This window comes from Serinus canaria, chromosome 4, assembly GCF_022539315.1.
Source record: "Serinus canaria isolate serCan28SL12 chromosome 4, serCan2020, whole genome shotgun sequence".
NCBI lineage: Eukaryota > Metazoa > Chordata > Aves > Passeriformes > Fringillidae > Serinus > Serinus canaria.
The window spans coordinates 69,040,536-69,061,557 of NC_066317.1; the positions used below are offsets into that span (position 1 = coordinate 69,040,536).

Sequence of the window (21,022 nt, forward strand, 5' to 3'; positions counted from 1 at the left end):
TAATGGGAATACAAACCCAGGGGACTGATCTCCCAGGAAAAGATCTGTAGAAAAGTTACAGGGAGCAGCAGAACTCAGCAATTTCCAGATGTGGAAGGTGAAATCTGCCCATCCCCAACCCAAAAATCAGCTGTGCCTGGCTGGGCTGGGCCATTTGGCACCAAAACAAGCATGAAGGCAAGACTGAGATTAAGACAGACCCACTCCATCCCCCAAAGTCAATGATCACTTAGCCTCACTTTTGGTAAATGGCAATGCAGAAAATGGAAACCAAGGCAGGATAATTAAAACTAATGGTATTGAGTGGAAATTACCACTCCTGTGGTAAAAGCACTCAACTGCAACAGACTGAGACCAGATCTGCTCCAGAGCAGAGATTGTTTCATGAGAAAAAGGTTTTTAATTTTTTTTAATAGGTCTGTGATAAGAATGCATTGCTCAACTCAGAGCTGCAGAAGAGTTGGTCTTAAATAGAAACCCATGACCCAGCCATGGCTTCACACTTGTTTTTGTTTAAAACCCAGAGAATTTAAGCATCTCCTTCCCAAAATGTGGTGGGAGATGTTATGGGAGCTCTGAAATAATGGTACATTTTTCCTCCTCTTTGTAATAACCACCAGACAGGTTTCAGGCAGTGAATCAGCTTTGGATTCTTTCTGGGGAAAGCATCCGGAGGGATCCGGCCAAAGCATCTCCTCAGCTTTCCACAAGGCTGAAACTGCAAATGGCCTTGGCTGACTTTTCCAGAGGAGAATGTGCAATGGAGTGGGTGGGATCCCTGAAGGATGCTGCCACTGCCCAGAGCATGAACTTCAGAGCTTGAGTGAAGGGGATGAAGCCAACTCAAGGTTCAGTGGGTGCATCTTTCCATCACTTTCCTATCTGGAATACAACACCCAACACCCCAACCACGCAAACCCACTGCTCCCAAAAGATTGGCAAGGCACAAAAATGACTCCAAAGAGCTCACAAAGAATCCAAAGAGCTCAACTTACGTCTCATAGATGTGTCCACTCTCCACCCTCTCCTCCACGTAGGCCAGGGCCCGGACGTGCATGGGGGAATGCGGGAAGGCCGCGTGGATCCAGGGCAGGCCGAAGACCGACAGCCCCGTGTTGATCAGTGCCACCAGCAGCAGGTCCCAGTGATAGGCTGTGCCCTTCACCAACCTGCAAGGAGCAGTTGGGGACAGCAGTTACACCCTACAGGCTGCCTTTCTTGAACACTCAAGTTCTCACACACACATACACAGATTAAACCTCTGGATTTATTGTGTGCACAGTGGGAACACTAAAGGAGTGAAATGGGATGGTTTGCTCCCCACAGTTGTTGTCATCTGGGCAGAACAATGCTGAGCAGAAAGGCAGCTCACTGAAGTAACACCCCATGGAAATTTCATCAGTGTTTTTCTCCTACATTTATTGCAGAGTCTACACAAAATCCATGTGTGTGTTTGCTCGCAGAGTCCACACAGGGAGTGGATAAAATCCTGAGCATTTGTTGTCAAAGTACTGACACTCAAGCCTTTTGTTTGTAAGAACAAAAAACTGATCTCTCTCCTTCCCCACGAGCAGAACACGTGCTTGGTATGCTGCAGTAATCCCCTAATTATGTAATTGCTACTGCATGATAAGAAAATGGGACAGGAATTCATTAAACTTCAGCTCCTCCTTGGTAGTCACAGAACTGTGGAATGGATCACAGAATGGTTTGGGCTGGAAGGAATCTTAAAGATATCCAGTTCCACCCCTCTGCTATAGGCAGGGACACCTTCCACTATCCCAGGTTACTCCAAACCCTGTCCTTCCTCTCCATGGACACCTCTAGGGGGGACAGCCAGAGCTTCTCTGGGCAACCCATTCCAAAAGGTTGGTAGCCAGCCAAGGAGATTTGGTCCTTAGTTCATCAAATGCTGCAGAGCCTCCCCGTTTTATTTTTTAGGGGATGAGGAATCTGACAGCCTTCACTGGGGAGTTTGAGCACACCCACTTTGCCAGGACTGTGCAGAAAGCAGCACCAAGACTGAACTCACATCTACTTTAACCATTTTTTCCAAGGTCTGTCCCTTTCCTGAATACTCCTATCTTATACCAACTGCTGAGATATTATAAGTAAAGTTTAGAAAAAAATGCTGGGGAAAGATTCAGCTCTCAGACTTTAAGCCCTCACTGAAAGGTCTAAGGCTGAATCTCTGCCACTGGAGCTCTTGACATCCTCACACAATGCAAGGGATCAGCTGAATTCTTTGTGGCCACCACCAGCTGGAAAGGGAGCATCATTTAGATGTGTCAATGCCACCCAAACGAGCTCCACTGAACACCTCAGCACAGACCTGGAGCCACCCATGATTCTCCTGGACAGGGGGCACATGGAGCTGGCAGAGCTGAGCCAGCACATGGAGATCAAAGCCATTGTTTGGGCAGAAATCTGGGGTGGGGCTTGTTTGGGACAAAAGCCTGGTCCCACTGGGAGTGTCCCCCTCCACTGAGTGAGGAGGCTGTGGGGTGAGTGGGTCAGGTAGGTGTCTGCCCTGCAGTGCCTCTGGAAGGTGCTGGCAGGAAGGGTGGGATTGCAAACGCGTTTCCTGCGTTGGCTCATGCGTTGGAAACACAGCCCCTGCTCACGTGCTGCCTTCTCTGAGCAAAGGCACCTTCAGCACCCTCAGGGTCATTGTTTCTTGTCCTCCCCATTCTTTTCAGAAGGCTTTAAGGATGTCAACCTGCTGGAATGAATCCAGAGGAGCCCACTAAGATGATCAGAGGGATGGAGCACCTCTGCTGTGAGGAAAGGCTGAGAGAATTGGGATTGTTCAATCTGGAGGTGACCTAACTGCAGCCTTCCAGGACCTGAAGGAAGCTACAAGAATGATGGGGAAAGACTTTACAAGGGCCAGGACAAGGGGGAATGGACTCAAACAGACAAAAAGTAGAGTTAGATGAGATATTAGAGAATAATCCTTCCCTGTATGGGTGGTGAGGCCCTGGCACAGGGTGCCCAGAGAAGCTGTGGCTGCCCCTGGATCCCTGGAAGTGCCCAAGGCCAGGCTGGATGGGGCTTGGTGCAGCCTGGGATAGTGCAAAGTGGCTGTGATGGCACCACAGACAGATGGTGTCAAGTCCTAGTTTTTACATCTCTAAAAATCCCTGCCCCAACACCTGATCAGCTCAGCCCTGTACTGAGGTGCTCTGAAAAACACTCTGAAAAACTCCAAAGAATATTTTAAATTCCTTAAAGACATTCTAGTGGAAAATACCAAAAGTGTAGAAGAAATTCATCTTGGCCAAGAGATGACCCACTTACATACAGATTTATGCAACACTTAAAGGGATATAATAGAGATAAGAGGTGGTCAAAGGAAACTAAATTAGTGTAGCTGAATTTGAGCTTGTCTCCTCTCTCCTAATACTGTGTCACTCCAGCTACAACATGGAGAATGCTAATGGATATTATGCAAGGAGAGAACCCTCCCACGCATCACATTAGCAAGAAGTCCTCAGAGACGTGGTAGTTTCCCTGAAAAAAAGTCATCCACGTTCCTTCTTGACATCACATCTGATAGCAGTTGGCACAAAAACATCAGAGGGAATATGTTAATAGTGCAACATCTCCAGTTTGCACATAAGTGAGACTCATCAGACACTGGACATATTGTTTTATTGCACTTCCACCTTTTTTTCAGTTGGAATTTACTAACTCCGAACACTCCTGATGCTCAGCTGCAGCACGTTGTGCTACAGCATTTATGTAGGTCATTGACTTCTCATTCTCTGTACTGCAAGAGCAGTGCAAGTGTCCACATGTGTCAGACACTCCCTAAAATATCTTGAGGTGCAACCAAAGACCTCAAACTGTACAAAACATCCATTTCACATTCACTGTGTCACCTCTCACCTCCCAAACTCTTCCTGAAAAATGCCTTGAGAGTTTTAGGGGACAAATGATGGTGTTGGGCAGAGAGTAAAGAAGAAACAGCTTGAGGTGATGAGCTCAAGGAGGATTTGTGGTTTTGGTCACTGCCACACCCCCAGGCTTTGGGGAGGGTGAGGAGTTAAGCAGCAGAGTTACCTCCACCTGTGACAAGAGGAATTCCTAAAAACACATCCTGAACACAATTTCTGATGTTCAGAGAAGCTCTGGGCCAGCAGTGGTGGTGACAGACCCAGGGACATCTCTCCACAGAGGGAAAAGCAGCACCAGAGGCGTTACCTGTTCTCTGGGGCGTTGGTGAGGGACGCGACGATGTTCTGCTCGATGAAGAAGAGCATGGAGAGGAGAAATCCCAGCCCCATGGCACTCATCACCGACCCAATGGACAGGGACTGCACGGGGGCCAGCACAAACAAGCTGTCAGAGGCGTTGTAGTTAAATTTGGACACTGCAAAGAGGAGGGGAAGGATGTTAGGAGGCACCTTCTTGTAAAACCATCAACGTTTTACCCACACCATGAAGTACTGGGAAGCAAGCAGGAAAGCAGGCGTGATGCTCTGGCATGTGGGAGCCTGGAGGCCATGGGAGATGGGTCCATCTGGCTGGTTTGGTTTATTTTTTATCTCTATCCACTTACAACTTGGCTGCCATCCTGATAGGACAGACCACTGCTAGTCCTAGCGAGGCATTACAGATATTGGAGCAAAACAAAACAGGGAAACTTGTTTTCCACAGATGCAACATGTTTTTAGATGAAGAAGCCTTATTTCTAACCAGCACCATAATGCTCAGTTCATCAATCCACAGAGGCATTTGAGAACTTCCTCATCTCCAACAAGCTGTGCAAGGCATTTTAGTATAAAATCTAAATCAAAACTGCTGCTGTTGGAAGCAATCCATGGCTAGGGATAAATCACACATGGCCACGCATCATTTTGCAATCCAACTGGATGGAATGGCCATCACAATAAAAAAAAAAGCCATTTCTTATTTGTTTCCATACATTTCCTCACATCACCCGCTCACGTCACTGCAGGACAATGCAATTCCTGTCCCCATTATCGCTTCCTGATATGGAAAAGTTGATCTATCTGGCCAATGAATGCTGTCTCATTTTTAGATTTCCTTGTGTTACTTAGAGCTGCCCAGATGCTCTGCACCATTTCACCTAAATTAGCAAAACAAACTGGAGACAAAGAGGACAAACTGGGATGACCAACTCCATGTTGATATGACTGGCAACAACCCTTCCTGCCTGCTGATTACTCTGCCCTTTGTTCTTTGCCAGAAATTGTTCATCTCCCTTATTGTGACACACACCTCAAACTCATTGAAAAGACACACCTGGATAATTTTTCTTGCCCCAGCCTCATTTAATCAGGGTTTTGAATGACATAAATCTAATGGTGAGGAAATCTGAGCTCTTGGTGGGAGGTACACACAATATTTGTGAAATTATATGGAAGAACTTTATTAGCAAAACCCTTCTAGGATTTCATTTCTCTCTTTCACAAACCCCAGTATTCCAGAGAACAAAACCAGAACTTACTTTCAATTTCATTGAAGATAAAGGAACCCACGATAGAGAAGGTCAAGACTGAAATGGGTAAGGCACAGTCGGACAGAATTTCACGTACCCTCGCGTGCAAATATGGGCTGCAAAAGACATAAAAAATTCCCATCAGCACCCCACTGTCAGGAGAATCACTCAATCCAGACAACATTTAATGCTTCAGAAGTGAAAATTCAGTTCCATCTTTCAATGCTGAAGAGATACTTGATGAGTGATGAATTAGTCTTTCACTCAGCCTTAAATCTTCTGGAACCTACAGCTTTTGAAGGTTGATGAGTGCAGAAGCAAAACACAAAGAAACAAAAAAATAAGATGCAAGCTAGGAAAAAAAAAAAAGGCCTTCAAGCACCAATTTGTGTCTCATTTCCACTTTACTTTAATTGCTTCCTGCATCTCAAATGAAGAGTTTTAAGAGCAATAGGAGCAACCCCCAAATTAGAGCCGGTGTTTGACTCCCAGGAGCACACTGAAGGTACATTCCCAGTAGACCTTCATGCACCTTGCCCAGCAAAATGGTTCAATGCCTGTTTGGAGGGAGATACAGGGATCCCAACTGGGAACCCAAAGCTTTTTTAGAAAGTCACTTGTGAGGCCAAACCAAGGATGGAAGGACATCGTCCACTGAGCGAACATTTTGTTCTGCTGGGAATATTTTCCAGGTGGCTCTGGCAAGTTCATCTCTGCCTCTGGCTTCCACCTGATTTTCCTGGGTTGCAAAATTGGTGAGGCCACACCTTGAGTGCTGTGTCCAGTTCTTGGCCCCTCCATTTAGGAAGGACGTTGAGACACTTGAGTGTCTCCAGAGGAGGCAATGAGGCTGGAGAGGGGCTGGGAACACAAACCCTGTGAGGAACCACTGAGGGAGCTGGGGGTGCTCAGCCTGGAGAAAAGGAGACTCAGAAGTGACCTTATCACTCTCTACAGCTCCTGAAAGGTGGTTGTAGCCAGGTGGGGTTGGGCTCTTTCTCCAGGAACTGACAGAACCAGAGCTCACAGCCTCAAGCTGTGCCAAGCGAAATACAGGTTGGATATCAGGAAAAAGTTTTTAACAGAAAGAGTGATAAAGTTCTGGAATGGCTGCTCAGGGAGGTGGTGGAGTCCCCATCCCTGGGTGTGTTTAACAAAGCCTGGATGTGGCACTGGGTGCCAGGGTTCAGTTGAGGTGTTAGGGCTGAGTTGGACTGGATGATCTTGAAGGTCTTTCACCCTGATCATTCTGTGAATTAAGATCTAAGCTGTTAATGACTCCCTCAGAGAGAACAGGAAGTAATCAGCAGTCTGAGCTCTAAACAACTCACCTTTTCTTGAACTGATAGAGGGTATGGCCAAGCCAGAGGGTTCCCAACATCAGCATGAGGCTGAGGACGGCGGTCTCACGCCCGTAGTGCCCATCGTGACTGCAAGTCTGGTTCTCGCTCACCGAGGAGTTCATCAAGAAGCCGGTGTTGATGCCAAGGCCTGGGATAGCATCAGTGTGTGACTTCCCATCTCCTGTGTGGTCATGGTGGTAATATTTCTTGAAAACTGCACAAACAACCAACAGGCAAGTGTTAGGAGAGGACAATCAAAGCAAGTAAATAAAGTGGGTTTCTAGCCTGATCACGAAGTATTAACGTTATGCTTCACCAGCTCTGCCTCTCAAGCCTGCAGAAAGAAATCAGAGCTGTTGCTCTTAGGAAGCCAATCCTTCACAAATTGATTTTTTCACTTATTTTAACAGGTTAGAGTTAGATTAATCTATAAAGCAACTCTGTAAGGACTTCCAGGGCTAATTATGTGGTTTTGTTCCCAACACTGGAAGCACTGCTGTTAGATACACATATAAATATTTCTATCTAGACACCTGCTTTCAGCAGCCTGGCAAACAAATTCCATCAAGATTCTCTGGAAACACTAAGAGCAGCCAGGCTGCACAGATCCTTAAGTGGATTACACAGTGTACACTAATTACTTTTCTTCCAAGGCTAGTCCAGATTTTAGAGGTAAGTGTTGATATGAAAACCTGGCAGAACATTTAAATTTACAATGCAAATTAGAGCTACAGGCCTGAAGTAAACCTGCACAAGCAAAACACCCAGTAAAGCCTCTGGAACTGTCCATAAATGTTTCAGATCAGCTCAAAGGCATTTCTATAAGGAATGGACAGCTGTAAAAACCCTCTTGCTCTAGAGCATTCACTGTGTTCCCATTTCTATGTCACTGGCTGGCTCCAAGTGTATAAATATGGTTTTGGGATCATTTAACCTTTTTGGGGAAGAGGTTAAATGATCTCCTCCTCTTGCCTGAAGGAGCAAGTAAACCCAGAAGATGGGAATTGGGCTTTGCAGCCTCAGTGCTCCCACAATATCTGCTCAAATGGCAACATGCAGCATCCACACTTCCCTGTACCCATGGGAAATACAGGAGCATGGAAACCACCATGCCAGAACTTTGCAGTCCCGTTACCTTTCTTCATTTTGGTCAAAATACCCCTTCAAACTTTGCCTAGAGAACTTGAGGGCAAGACCATCCACTTCTAGGCAAAACCACAACCACCTGAAGCTTAGGTTAAAATGCACTTCCTAACATTTCCCTCACCCTCAAATAACAATCTGGGTTCTGAAAGCCCCAAACACTTCAGCTTTTCCATCTGCAGTGGCCACAGGGAAAGCAGGGAAGACAAACTAGTTCTGAGTATTTGAGAAGAAACTTGGAATGTTCTTGTGCAGCACGACCAATATTTGCAACCACCTTGAGTGTGGCTGAAGCCCAGGTTGTGTTACTGCTGCTTTGGAGCTCACCTCAGTGTAAAATGCCCTGAGTTCAACCAAGGAGCCATCTGAAATGCAGTAATGATCTTTCCTGCACCATCTCTGGAAGGATTTAAAGGTGTTTTAAAAGGAGTCTGGGCATTCCACAAGTGGATGAGGTCAGTGTGGCATGTAGGCCACAAAAGACAAGACTGCCTCCCATTTAATACATCTGTACAGAAATTTAAACATCACAGAAGGTTTACAGTTCAAAATTTAACCTCTTAAACTGCACCAAGAGCAGCCAGGAGTGAAGAGATCACCTTAAAGCTGCAGAAAGGTTCCCCCAGTGAGGAGCAATCCTGTCCTGACCCTGGGGCAGAAAGGTTCCCCATCGCGTGCTATGGAAGAGGCTCTGCTCTCCTTTATTTCCTCCCTCCGTGCTCCAGCTGCCTCAGCCCTGGCAGGTCACACACACACCTGCTCTGAAAACAGGTCAAAAAAAAATCCTGGGCCCCAGGGCACTGCCATGACCCAGAGCCTGGCACAGGATGGGTCGTTAGAAGATTTGCACTTTCCGGCTCCGAACGCCAAAGGACGCTTTTGTCCTGACAAAAATGATTCTGGCAGCATTTCCTGGGAATTCACAGCTGGCCAGGGAGAAAAACCTGCTCACCCTAAGAGCTACTGGGTCCTAGAGACACATCTGAACATCAGAGAAACCAGCAGCACAAACAAGCCAGGAGCTACAGAGAACGTATTTGCATTCCTCTGGATTAAGATGTGGACTGGAATGAGTAACAAACAAATGACTTTGTTTTGGGTCTCGTAGATTTTCTCAAGCTCCCACAGATGGCTATATGGCAACAACATATTTAGGGCTGGGATTATATTGCAATAATGTCTTTGGGGCTGATCTTTGGTGCTCAGCTGGACTGCATCTTTCCACGCTCCATCTCTGAGGCTGCAATTCTATTTATATGCACCAACCCAGGCAGGATTGCTCCAGTCCCTCATGCATGGAGGAAAAAACCTTGCCTTACTCTTGTATTTTAATTCAAGCAACAAGGACACACCAAGACAGAGAGTGGAAGCCTTCAACCCATACAACCTTGCTGGGAAGGATTTGATTCCTGAATATTTCTGGTTTGTTTTCACACCAGAGCTCAGTGAACCTCGCTGCCATCATCCAGAGAGGGCAGCAGAGCTGGGGGTGCCCTGGCTGAAACCAAGCCCTTCTCCAGCCTCCAACAACATGAGCTGGCTTTGTTTTCCTCTGCCTGCTCACCACCATTTCCTGCTCAGTGCAGATGTCAAGATCAAACAAACACAGCCTCGGTGGCCGGGCCAGGCAGTGAAAACAAAGTGTCACCGGGACCTCGTGGCTTTGGTTCCCTTCCCCTCCTTTCCTGCATGTGTACCTTGCACAGAATCAAGGCTATGAACAGGCTGGGAAAACATCTGGGAAGAGGTGGCATTGTCCCCTGGCACTCAGGAAGCCCAGAGTTGGTGCCAGCAGGATAAAGCCCTAACAGTTCACATTTAAACAGCTTTCACTTCCTACCGAACCGCTCAACCAAAATTTTGAGTGGGATGGAGGAGGTGGCAGCAGTGACCCAACACCCTCTCAAAAACCAGGCAGGGAAGAACAAAGATGAGCCTGTGGCCATGAGCTGACTGGTGACATGTTTTTAAATATGAGCTCTAAGGGGGTTAAGGATAAAGTCTGTGCCTGCCAGCACCGGGGCCCTCCTGTGTCTGGAAGCAGCTTTGGTCCCACCTGTGGATGCCCTGAACACTCCCAGGTGCAGCTGAAGCCAACATGAGCTGGCAAAGGAGAGTTGGTGTGACTTCATTACCATCATTCCTACAAATTCATCCCTTCACAAGTACAAAGAATGTTCAACTGGTTTATTAATCACACATAAAATCACAGAATGGCTTGGGTTGGAAGGAACCTTTAAGATCATCTTGTTCTACCCCCTGCCATGGGCAGGGACACCTTCCACTAGCCCAGGGTGCTCCAAGCCCCATCCAACATGGCCTTGGACACTCCCAGGGATGGGGCAGCCACAGCTGCTCTGGGCACCCTGTGCCAGGGCCTCACCACCCTCACAGGGAAGATTTTCTCCCTAATATCCAATCTAAACCTGGTTTCTGTCAGTAAGGCCACTGCCCCTTGTCTTACAGCATCTTCTCCTGTTCCCACCACAATACTCCAAGGATTTTCTTGAATATTCCTGAAAGTCTGCCAGACAAGACCAGTGGATGCTTCCTGCAATTTAACCTCTGCTATGGGAGATCAGCTCTGGGCTACAGAAGCTTTGTGAATATTTGCTAATTTTTACAGAGCAGGTGAATGTTCTGTTGAGGACCACCTGGAGAATGTCCCATGCCTCCAGGACAGGGCACTGACAGCACACACTCAGCAAAGCTCACAGAGGCAACAACTACCCCATAAAACCTCTACCTCACCAAGCTGTAAGCAGGATATTTAAAAGATGCAGGTGTTCTACAGAGAAAAAACCACCCTCTGATTGCACAATCAAAGCACACAAGGCAATTAAGGATTCCCAGTCAAGAGAGAAAGTTTCTCACTTCAAATTGCTCTGCAGTGTCAAATCTCTTGGAAAGCATTCCCTTGCAAGCCTGAGTGTCTTAGAAACAAGGAGTGTGCTTGGGTGTATCCTGAAGGATTTCAAAGCATAGCCCAAACTTTGGGATGCAGGATAACAGGTCATAAAAATCAAGGAATTGTCCAAGTCCTCACTGGGATGAACAGAACTGCTGCCACCCACAAGGTATTTCTGCTACCACGGTTCACCTTCTGAAATAACTCCTGCCAATCCCCGTGGGGAGGGAGAGAAGTGTCAGAGGAATCTGGTAAACCCCAAGGCTCTCCATGGAGATTAGAATTTAACCCAGAAATGGGAAAACCAAGTGGCTGGAAAGGGCAGAGGAGTTTCAGGAAGGTGCTGGAGGCACTGCAGTCATTGACTGCCATTAAAGAAGGGTTTTAGATCCCAGGGAAAACCAGGAAATCTCAACCCATCTTTCAACTCCCCTCCACAGAGGCTGAATAATGTGTCAAGGAATAAGGACTCCACACACTGCACTTAAATTGGACTTTTTTGTTTTTCTTCCAGGACCATTCAAAACCAAACTGGAATCAGGAGAAAGCTCTCACATCAATAACATAATGGTCTCTCCATTTGGTGAAAATTTAGAAACCAATTCTGTCTCAACCAACAGAAATTAGAGCTGCTAAAAATTCTGCACACCCAGGTAAACTGCAGACAAAGGGCTGCTTCCATCTCACACACACTGATTTTCTTTTTTTCCCTAAAGACTTTGAACACAGAACAAGCAAACATCACACATTTTTGCAGCCTTGTGCTTGCCTCTGACAAGGCAGCAAAGCAGAGATCTGCTCTGGAAAACACTGCTGCAAGACTTACCTTTAACAATGCCTTTGATGGCATCAAGCACAAATGTGATGGATATAAAAAGTGCAATTATTTCTTCTGTTGACCTGTGGAAAAAGCCCAGGAATTAATAGAGCTGCATTCAACTCTGCTCAAAGAAAAATCAGCATATTCATCAATTTACATGAAAATATACCAATTTGAGTTAGGCTCCAACTTAGAAACAAAACCCAGTAAATCAGAGAACTTCTTTCAAGCTGGAACAATAAGCCAAAATGATACTTTCCTCATCTCACAAAATACATTTTGCAGCAAGTTTATAATTAAGGAGCTTGTGGAATGTGTAATTTTTCCATTTGAAGAATAATCTGATCAAAATATGACTTTTTGAAAATAGCTACCTTTTAAAGAGCTTCATCAGGAGGCTGACATTAAAGAGGGAGTAGATCACAAGGAAAAAGCTGTTCCAGAGTCCAATCCAGGCATAGAAAGCACTGAAATTCAAGTTGTAGTCATCACAGATTCCTTGGATGACTGCAAAAGTGAAGCACTCATGTGTCACAATCAACTCCTGTCACTGCCACCCAGTGATCCCCATCTGCTCCAGACCAGAAAGAACCAACTTCAAGACTTTACCCCAATGCATTTATTACAGATAGCATTAAATCCACGTTCCTGCACTTCCACTGGATCAACACAAACTGTTCTCCCCTTCCATCATGAGAAACAGGGAGAGACACTTGGAAAAATATTCCCCCCATTCTGCTCAAAGCATTTTTCCTTGGGATTGAGGCCACAAAAGCAGCTGGAATTTGCTCTCAGTGACATTTTGGGATGCTGTTGAGCAAGGGGTGTCACAGATGCTCTTCCCAGCTGGTCACAGCCCATCCTCTGATTATCCCCACAGATACTGAGCTTGTTCCTCTGGCTGATTTCTGGTTCATTGAGATCAGCTTGCAGTATCTCTAAAGCTGCTGATCATACTTTAAACATTGATAAGAAAAATCCAAAACTCAACAAACCCAAAAACCTTTGTCTCAAGCAGGTTAAATGCAGCCACATGAGAAAACCATTACTTAAACAGATTTCCTCACTGAAGCTGAAGAAATGCTTATTTTCATGAAGTTTTTTTCCTGCAATATGATTTCCTCAGAAAACAATTTGAACTAAACCAGGAACTGGTCTTGATGATCCCTGTGGGTCCCTTCCAACTTAGGATATTCTGATTTTGATGGTGATGGAAAGGGGAGGAATTTGATTCAGGTTTTGCAGAATCCCAGAACATCCTGAGCTGGAAGGGACCCCTCAGAATTATCCAACCAACTCCTGGCCCCACACGACACCCCAACAATCAATCCCATGATGTACCTGAGAACCTTGTCCAAGCATTCCTTGACTTTGTGCCCTGTAACTCCCCAGGGGAGCTTGTTCAGATGCCCCACCACCCTCTGAGGGGAGAACTTTCCCTGACAGCAGCCAATAAACACCAAATTATCAAACAAACCCAACTCAAACTCTACAGAGCTCTCCCCCAAAGTCCCAATCCCTCAAATCTCCTGCTGCAGACTCACCATTGATGTAGAGGGCCAAGGGAGCTGTGGTCAGCAGCACCACCAGGGGCTGCCCTGAGAAGAGGGCGTAGAGCAGCCCTCCGATGCACTGCCCGAAAATCGTCTTCCGCACATCTGGATTTGGGGAGGATGGAAACAAAAACAGGGATTTGGGTCAATCCCTACCTCATCCAGGAGCATTCACAGGGCACAGAAACCAACCTACTACTACTGCTAATGAGGAGGAGAAATGGTTCAAGAGTGCAGAGGTAACACACCCATAAATCAAAAAGTGAACCTTTATTTGTATCCATAATTTAGGATCGAGCTGGTCAGCTAATTGATGGACTGGAATTTTTTGTGTGCACTGTTATATTTTAAATTTACATTTTAAATGTATTTGTTTTATTTTAACACCTATAAGACATAAGCAGTGCTTGCTGGAACTGTGACTGCAGCACAAACTGCTTCTACAACTGGGATAAAGGATGAGGTTTAGCTCTGTCCCAGGGATTTCAATACTGGCAATCAAATCCAGGTCAAAAGCACAGCAGCTTGTACCAAGAAAAATGTGCAAATAATTACATGAAGTCAGTATAATTCAAAAATACAGTAGCATACATCTGTATCAGTCCAAGTCAGATGATAACACCCAAAGCAGTGTTCAGTTTTTCTTGTTTTCAACAAAAGTAATGAACTTAATCAGAAAAAAACCCTTCAGTCGTGATTTTGGGTTTGTTTTCCCCCTGTAAATAAAAACTATCAGAACTTTCTGTGACCAGAATGACATTTTGAATACATGGAATCAAATGCACAAAACTGGTAAGTTTAAGAAGCACAGAACTGATGAACTCACCAATAGCTCCTCGGGTATTTTCATCATTGAGGGACCCAAAAGCAATGGCTGGAAGGAGGCAGGCAAAGTACAGAAAGATCATGGTTGTGATGTATTTCCCTATAGCTTTGTTGTTCCCAATAATACCTGGGGCAAACCACAACAAAAACCATGTTGGTAAAGCACTGTAAACCTTCTCACATCAGCCATAGGCACCTTCAGTTCATCTTGAGAAGCAGAAATTCAGTCCACACTTGAAACATGTAACCAAACTGCTAAAGTTTGATTCTGCAAAAGCCACACTCTTCTGTTCATCTGGGACCAGAAGTAACACCAAAATTGCCACCAGACATTTCTGACATCATCAAAACAGGAAATACAAGAAGCCTTTTGCTCAGTTTTGTCAATCCCCATAGCTTGGAAGAGGATCAAGGCAGAAACTGTAAGTTTAGGGTTCATAAACCTCCACCCCTGCCTTTTAACACCAACTTTTCAGGCATTCTGGACTGTGTCCCTAAGGAGCTTCATGACAGTTTCTTGTCTCCCCTACTCTTGTCTTGGGCAGGAAATCATGAAGCACTTTTATTTCTCCCTGAACAGAAGTCTAAGGCTGTAGGTTTGAATCAATAATGCTACCCTGAGCCAAAAAAATGATGGCAGCAGGACACAAAGGCAAACAGCCCCAGAGGTCAGGAATGGCTACACTGAGATTTGCCTTACCAAGCCCTGCTGAAAGAACAGCCTCTCTCTTTTCCATCCGCTCACCCCTCTCATCTCCATCGGAAAAAAACACACCAGGCCAAAACACAAAGCAGCCAGAAAGAGAATTAAAGTGTCAGAATATGAATTTAAGAGCCTCTGAAGTAGCTTCCCTTCCCCTTCCTGTTTTCAGGCTGATGTTGATATGAGCTCACTGGGGATGCACAGGAGAAAGGATGAGATGACAGCAGCTGATGTTGCTCCAGGAGAACACAAGTTTTTCCACAGTACAGAGAGGATGCACTAGAGAAAGCATCCTCAGCCTCCAGGCTGTCTGTGCCACCATCCTTGATGGTGCTGGAGGAGCTTGGATCTGCCCAATTCCCCTTTCTGGAAGGCTCCAGAGCAGAGAATTCCCACACAGGAATCTGCCCTGAGCTCCCAAATGCCCACCTAAGCTTTTGCAGCATCAGTCTCTTGCTGAGAGAGGTAAAACCCAATGAGCTGGATCAGATAAAGGAGGGCTTGGCTTTTGAGGTTATTGGCGCCACACTGAAAATCTTTATCACCAGAATGAAAAGAACAAAAATCTCTCAATGACTTTGGGATCTTATCTAACATCTGCTTTCTGCACCATTTGCAGGGCAGAGATAAGGATGGGAGGAGGATGTAAAAACCCAAAAATCAAAGGCAGCCACATGAATGAAGGACACCTTGTGAGGTGCCTGCTTGTAGGCAGGAGAGGAACAGACACAAACAGCACTTCTGATGCTCAGCATCCTCAAACTCCAGGCTAAAACCTGACAAGAAACACCTCAAGCATGCAAATATGAGCTTGACCTTTTGGGAGTCATCAGACCAGCTGTTCCCAGGCAAATTCCTTTGCATTTATTGGGAAGATCCAGAAACCACAGGTCACATTCCTGACCACTCCTGGCAACCCAAAGGGCTGGAATTTAATTGTCACAGATGAAGATATCCCATGATCCTGAGTCCAAACTGCTTGAAACCTTCAGAGAAAAGGAAGGATTTGGCAAGACAAACAGGGCTGAGGGGTGGGTCCATGAGTAGACACCGTCACACCCTGGTTCAGAGGATTCTCTGTCACACCAAAATATTGCTTTTTGGACAAGGGAGTCTTTCCAATATGAAAGGTCAGGGGCAACGATGCCTGGAAGGTTTGAAATCATTTCTGAAAGGACAACCAGGTCCAGAGAAGCAAATAATATCTTTTTTTAAAAGGTTCAGGTGGTTAAACCATAGCATGAGAGGGCAGTAGGAAGAAAGCTTGAAGAGCATCACAAAAGGTCATTTTCAGATTCCATCCTGGCAAAGGAGCCCTTGCTGGTCATGGAGGTCCTCATGCATAAGACATGGCCTCAAGCTGCACCAGGGGAGGTTCTGATGAACATCAGGAGGAATTTCCTCCTGGAAAAGGTTGTTAAACACTGGAATGGGCTGTCCAGGGAGGCAGTGAGTGCTCACCCCCGGAGCTGTCCAAGGAAGGACTGGAGGGAGCACTCAGTGCTCTGGGCTGGGGACAAGGTGGGGATTGGGCACAGCTTGGACTCAATCTTGGAGGTTTTTTTCCAGCTTCAGGGATTCTGTGATTCATCCTGGCTGGGTCCAAGACTTCCAGCACTTTCTTTAATCCATAATCAGCCAGATAAGATTCTAGGATCAAGAATCCTTCTGATGGGCAGTGAAATTCACTGTGTAATGGAGACAATAATTAAACACACTCCTTCCCAAAGCTGACTGCTCACTCTTTAATTGCAGTCACGACCAAACATTGCCTCTCCTTGTACAGATCCACCTGCAACAGGCACTGAAATCCAGCATTAACCACAATTTACCTTTCTGCCTTTTTAATGTCAACATCTGATGAAACATTTTCAGGATGTTCTGCAGCCCATGAACTGCTGTGGCTACATTCAGGAGAAGGTGAGCTGCATTATGATGGCATTTCATCTGTGACAAGGCTCATAAAGCCACTGAAAAATGTGTCACTCCACCTGCACCATGGAAATTTATAGCATAAAAATCAACTCTTGGTCCAGCTGTGGAGTTGGAGTAGCTGATTATTACAGGAGCATTCCCCTGAAATTAAGGTATAGCTACACACTGGAGTGGGGAGCAATTATGTTCATCAATGTGACAGTTCCATTTTACCTGCCTGGATTTCTGAAATCTCAGTTTGTAGAGACAAGGTTACAGTTTCAGGGGAAACTGCAGCAATTCTGGTCTCACTTTGCTTGGGATTCCACAGCAGTAAGTTAATCACCAGCAGCCCTAAACACTGGGTTTACAGCTCCTGAAGTCTATTAACTGTGCATTTACTAAATCAAAATCACAACTGATGGACATTCTCTGAACTGCCTGTTCATGTTTCTTCCAAATTCTCTGAAATATCCCGTGCAAAGAAAGTTTCATTACACTGACCTGCAGCACAGCAGCAAGGATGTGTTTACTAAAGCCCTAATTAAAAAAAAAAAAAAAAAAACCAAAACATTTTCATATGAAAAACACTGTAAAACTCAGAATTACAAACTTCTCCTAATGCCCTCAAGCTGGCCTTTCATTCATGTGGCGGCTCCTGGATTCTGCCCAATGTTGTGAAGATGAATCTTCCCTGAAGTCCTGTGAAGAATAAATCACAGAACAAGTGGGACTAAGAACTCAACTGGAAAAGAAAATCCACTCAGGGAGTTTGGAGCAGAAGCCAAGCATATGCTGAGAGCAGAGAGGCATGAAAAATCAGATCAAGGCTCAGTCCTTTCCCTTTCCATCTCACTTCCTTCAGCCCAATTCCCAAGAAATCCTGGGTCTCTTGGAAGGAAACATCCATCCACAAAACACGATGCTTTTATGCATCTTTAGAACATTCCCATCCACCACTGACACAAAGAGACCCCAAAGCAACCCAGGTTGGGTGTTTTGGGCAATCATGACAAGTTTGGGATGTTAAACTTTGGTACTGAGGTGATATTTAGGGATGAAGGGCTGCAGAGTGATGCAGGAGCTCCCTCATACCTGATCCAGGGCAGGAGAGAAAAAGGGAAAAACCTCTCTGCAATCCCTTTATTTCCCTCCTTCTCCAGGAATGGAATCCTGACAGACAAGGTGGCCAAGGCAACCAGGCAGGAAAGCTGATGAGGATTTGGCACAAACCAAAACCAGACCATGGTCAACATTTCAGCTCTGGGCTCAGATCAAGGTTTAAGCTCTGAGCAACCTTGGACAGCCAGCAAAACAAAAGTTCTCTTTCAAATCCCATTTCTCCAACACTTTCAAGCCTTCCATTTAAGCATGCCCACACTGCAGGGAGCTTTGGAGATCTCCCTCCTGCAAAACACCACAGCAAATCCCAAGGATGCTGCCAGCAGACCTCAGGAGCTGGTTAGGGATCCTCTGCAGGACCAAGGACAGGGGGAAATCCACACTTCCAGCACAACTTTCCACCCACCACAGCCAGGTATCAAAGACACAGGCCCAGAAAAAAAACAGGGAGAAAGAATAAACCTCTTTTTCCTTCATTTTCCAAATCCTCCTCTTTTTCCTTTGTTGCCCCTCTCCAGGAGGAGAAGGGATGTGGATGTTTAAGAACACAGCATTAAAGCTCACCAGAGAAATCTCAGGCACCTCACAATTCCCACTGGGCACTTCAGGCACTGCAATTGTGTTTGTTCCTCTGTGCTGTCCCAGAAAATAACACTGAAGAATGAGGACAGCAGCTTTCAGGAGTTTCAGAAATCTTGTATCTGAGTCAAGGCAGAAACCCCTTTCACTCTCACCAGCTTCAATATAAAGAAATTTCTGGAAGGCTCCAGTTTGAGGCTTAAAGAGTAATAAAAGTGACTCACAAGTGCTCTGAGCCAATTTGACAGGATCAGGATGAAGTCCAGTCCCACTGGTTTTTTTTTAATACAGAATCCTACACACAAAGGTCACAGCCAACTGGAGTAAATTCCAATTTAAAGGAAAACTACAGGATTCTCAGACTCAGCATAACCCAACTGTTCATCTTCAGATGCTCCTGCTGGAAGACATCTATTAAAAGCCATCTTTATCACTAAAATCTTGGAAAAAAAAAAGTTTAGAAAACTCTTCCTTGATCCTTTGACCCATTCAGTAAAATGCACGAGACTTTGCCACAAAACAAAGCTGACTAAAGAGAAAAACTTTTCCTTTAAGGACAATTTGTGCAGTGTGTGAAGAGGACCAATCCCACAAAACTCCAACTGGCCAAAGATTTGCTGGTCCTACAAAAAGCCTCATTATTTATCACCCTGCCCCTGATGGGTTTATCTGTCTAACCCCAAACCCCAAGATGCTTCTCAGATTGAGGATTTAGAGACTCCAACCATCCAAACCCAGCATCTTTGCAATTCAGAGCTCTTTGATGGTGCACATGTGGCTGTCTGGAGTGCAGATACTGGGATAGTTCAAATCCCTCGTGTTCTGATGCACCAGTGCTTTGAGATGCTCCAGGAATTCCACATTCCTGATCACCTTCAGCCTCAGTGGTTTATGGCAGATGCTTCATGCTCCATCTGCTTTTCATTTCAAGCAGTTCCTTTAAGAATTCATCCTAATTTCTGGTTTCTGAGAAGAAATGGTCATACTAACATACAGCACTTTTTTAGAAAATCCCTTTTCCCCCTTTTCCTATTGAAAGGGCACAACTGCTCCTACAATGAGAACCTCCCATTTGAGCTGAAGTAGCTCTGGAGTTTCACTGGGCTCTTTTCCACTCTCCAGAAGTTGTATAACAAAACACTGACAGTTTTTAACCTGTGGTTCCATCTTGTCCCAATTTGATTCTGTGCATCAATGTGTGCAAAGCCTGCAGAGCTCACAGCCAAGAGCCCAGGGCTGAGGCAGCACCCACAGGGTCCATATGGATGCAGTCAGAGCCACAATATGGACCCTGAAGGGAGCTTCCAAGTCTGCTGACAGCCAGAATTGGCTGCAGGACCAAAATCTGATGGTTTTGTGCCTGCTGGGCTCAGACAGGCACAGCAGACACTGCTCTGTCTTGAGGCAAACATGGGTCCCCACAAGGCACTTCTGCAGCAGTTCCCTTCTCAAGTGCTTCAATATCCCTTTATAATGAAAAATGAGCTTTTGACAGCTCTAGAAAGCAACAGCCAAAGGGAGGAAGTGTCCAGATGAGGAGCTGAAGTCCCCTGCCAGACCTGATGCCAGTGATAAACACACAAAAATTGTTCCTGTTTTATCCAAATCCTTGCTGCTCCCCTAAAAATCATTTTACATCCTCCATCCTCCTCAAAACAGCCTCAAATCCCCAGAGAAATCAGCATTACCCCTCCCATCACACTGAGTCTCCTGAAAATGACTTTCTTCCCAGCAGTGCCAAAGCAGCTGGAGAAAGCACCCAGCCCTCAACCCCTGTGCTAAGCCAGCATCTCATTCATGTTCCTCTGCTGGCTGGAAGGGAGTGAGGACACACAGCCACAGCCTTGGCCAGGCCTCTCTGAAGCTTAAGCTGCCTGTGGAAGGTGGCTTTGCAAGAGAAGACTCTGAAAATTGGGGTCTGGCTGAGCATCTTGGTTTTTTTTATGCCTAATCCAAAGAAGATCACCTTCACTTCATGAGACAGCACTTGTGCAGTGAGCAAGGCAGGGACACACACTTGAGCTAAGGTGGATTTAGCAGCAGGAAGGGATAAATTCCTGATATATCTGATAAATCTCCAAGGTTTTCCCTGCCTACACTTTAATTCTCTGTTTTTTGAACTTTCTGGGTATGAGATTGAATATATTAACAGCTCCCCAACAAGCTGCAGGAAACACGTTCTGATGTCAGGATGGGGCTCTGTAATCCCGCTTTGCCCTGAAGATTCTGCCCAGCCTTCAAGAAAGCGAAAGTCTGTGAGTGAAAAGGGAGAAAACAACTCTTCCAAACCCCAAGGCCACTGTGGGAACTGCATCAAGCTGAGGCTCACTTTAAACACAGTGTGCTGCTCCTGGGATCTGGCGGCAGCGGACGAGCCGTATCCTGTTTTTCACAACACCGGGCTGAAGTTACCGCAGCTCACATTTTGTTTAAGCGTTCTCAACTCCCACAGCATCACTACAATTTGTGTGGAGCCAGCTTGCAGAGGCAGCAGAAAGGGCCTATCAGGCCAGTGCTGAGTAATTAGATTGCAAGGAGTTGATCTGAGTCTACACACGGCAATAACTGATCCATTTAATCACCGCTTAATAAAAATTAAAATCCTCATCCGCGCACAGCCAGCGCCTTCATTAAGGAAACGCTGC

At 45.7% G+C, this 21,022-nt stretch overlaps 1 protein-coding gene across 6 annotated transcripts in view; it reads right to left on the reverse strand.

Annotated features, from left to right (window-relative positions):
- Nucleotides 1-21,022, reverse strand: part of SLC4A11 (solute carrier family 4 member 11) — a 97,751-nt gene that overhangs the window by 12,692 nt on the left and 64,037 nt on the right. For all 6 annotated transcript variants that reach the window (XM_018923162.3, XM_050974179.1, XM_009098158.4 and 3 more), the window contains 8 exons: nucleotides 14,061-14,186; nucleotides 13,226-13,339; nucleotides 12,056-12,188; nucleotides 11,688-11,761; nucleotides 6,799-7,024; nucleotides 5,477-5,583; nucleotides 4,207-4,375; nucleotides 996-1,169 (listed from right to left, as the gene is read on the reverse strand). In XM_018923162.3, the coding sequence (XP_018778707.1) occupies nucleotides 996-1,169; nucleotides 4,207-4,375; nucleotides 5,477-5,583; nucleotides 6,799-7,024; nucleotides 11,688-11,761; nucleotides 12,056-12,188; nucleotides 13,226-13,339; nucleotides 14,061-14,186 (1,123 nt within the window). The remainder of the gene's footprint in view (nucleotides 1-995; nucleotides 1,170-4,206; nucleotides 4,376-5,476; nucleotides 5,584-6,798; nucleotides 7,025-11,687; nucleotides 11,762-12,055; nucleotides 12,189-13,225; nucleotides 13,340-14,060; nucleotides 14,187-21,022) is intronic.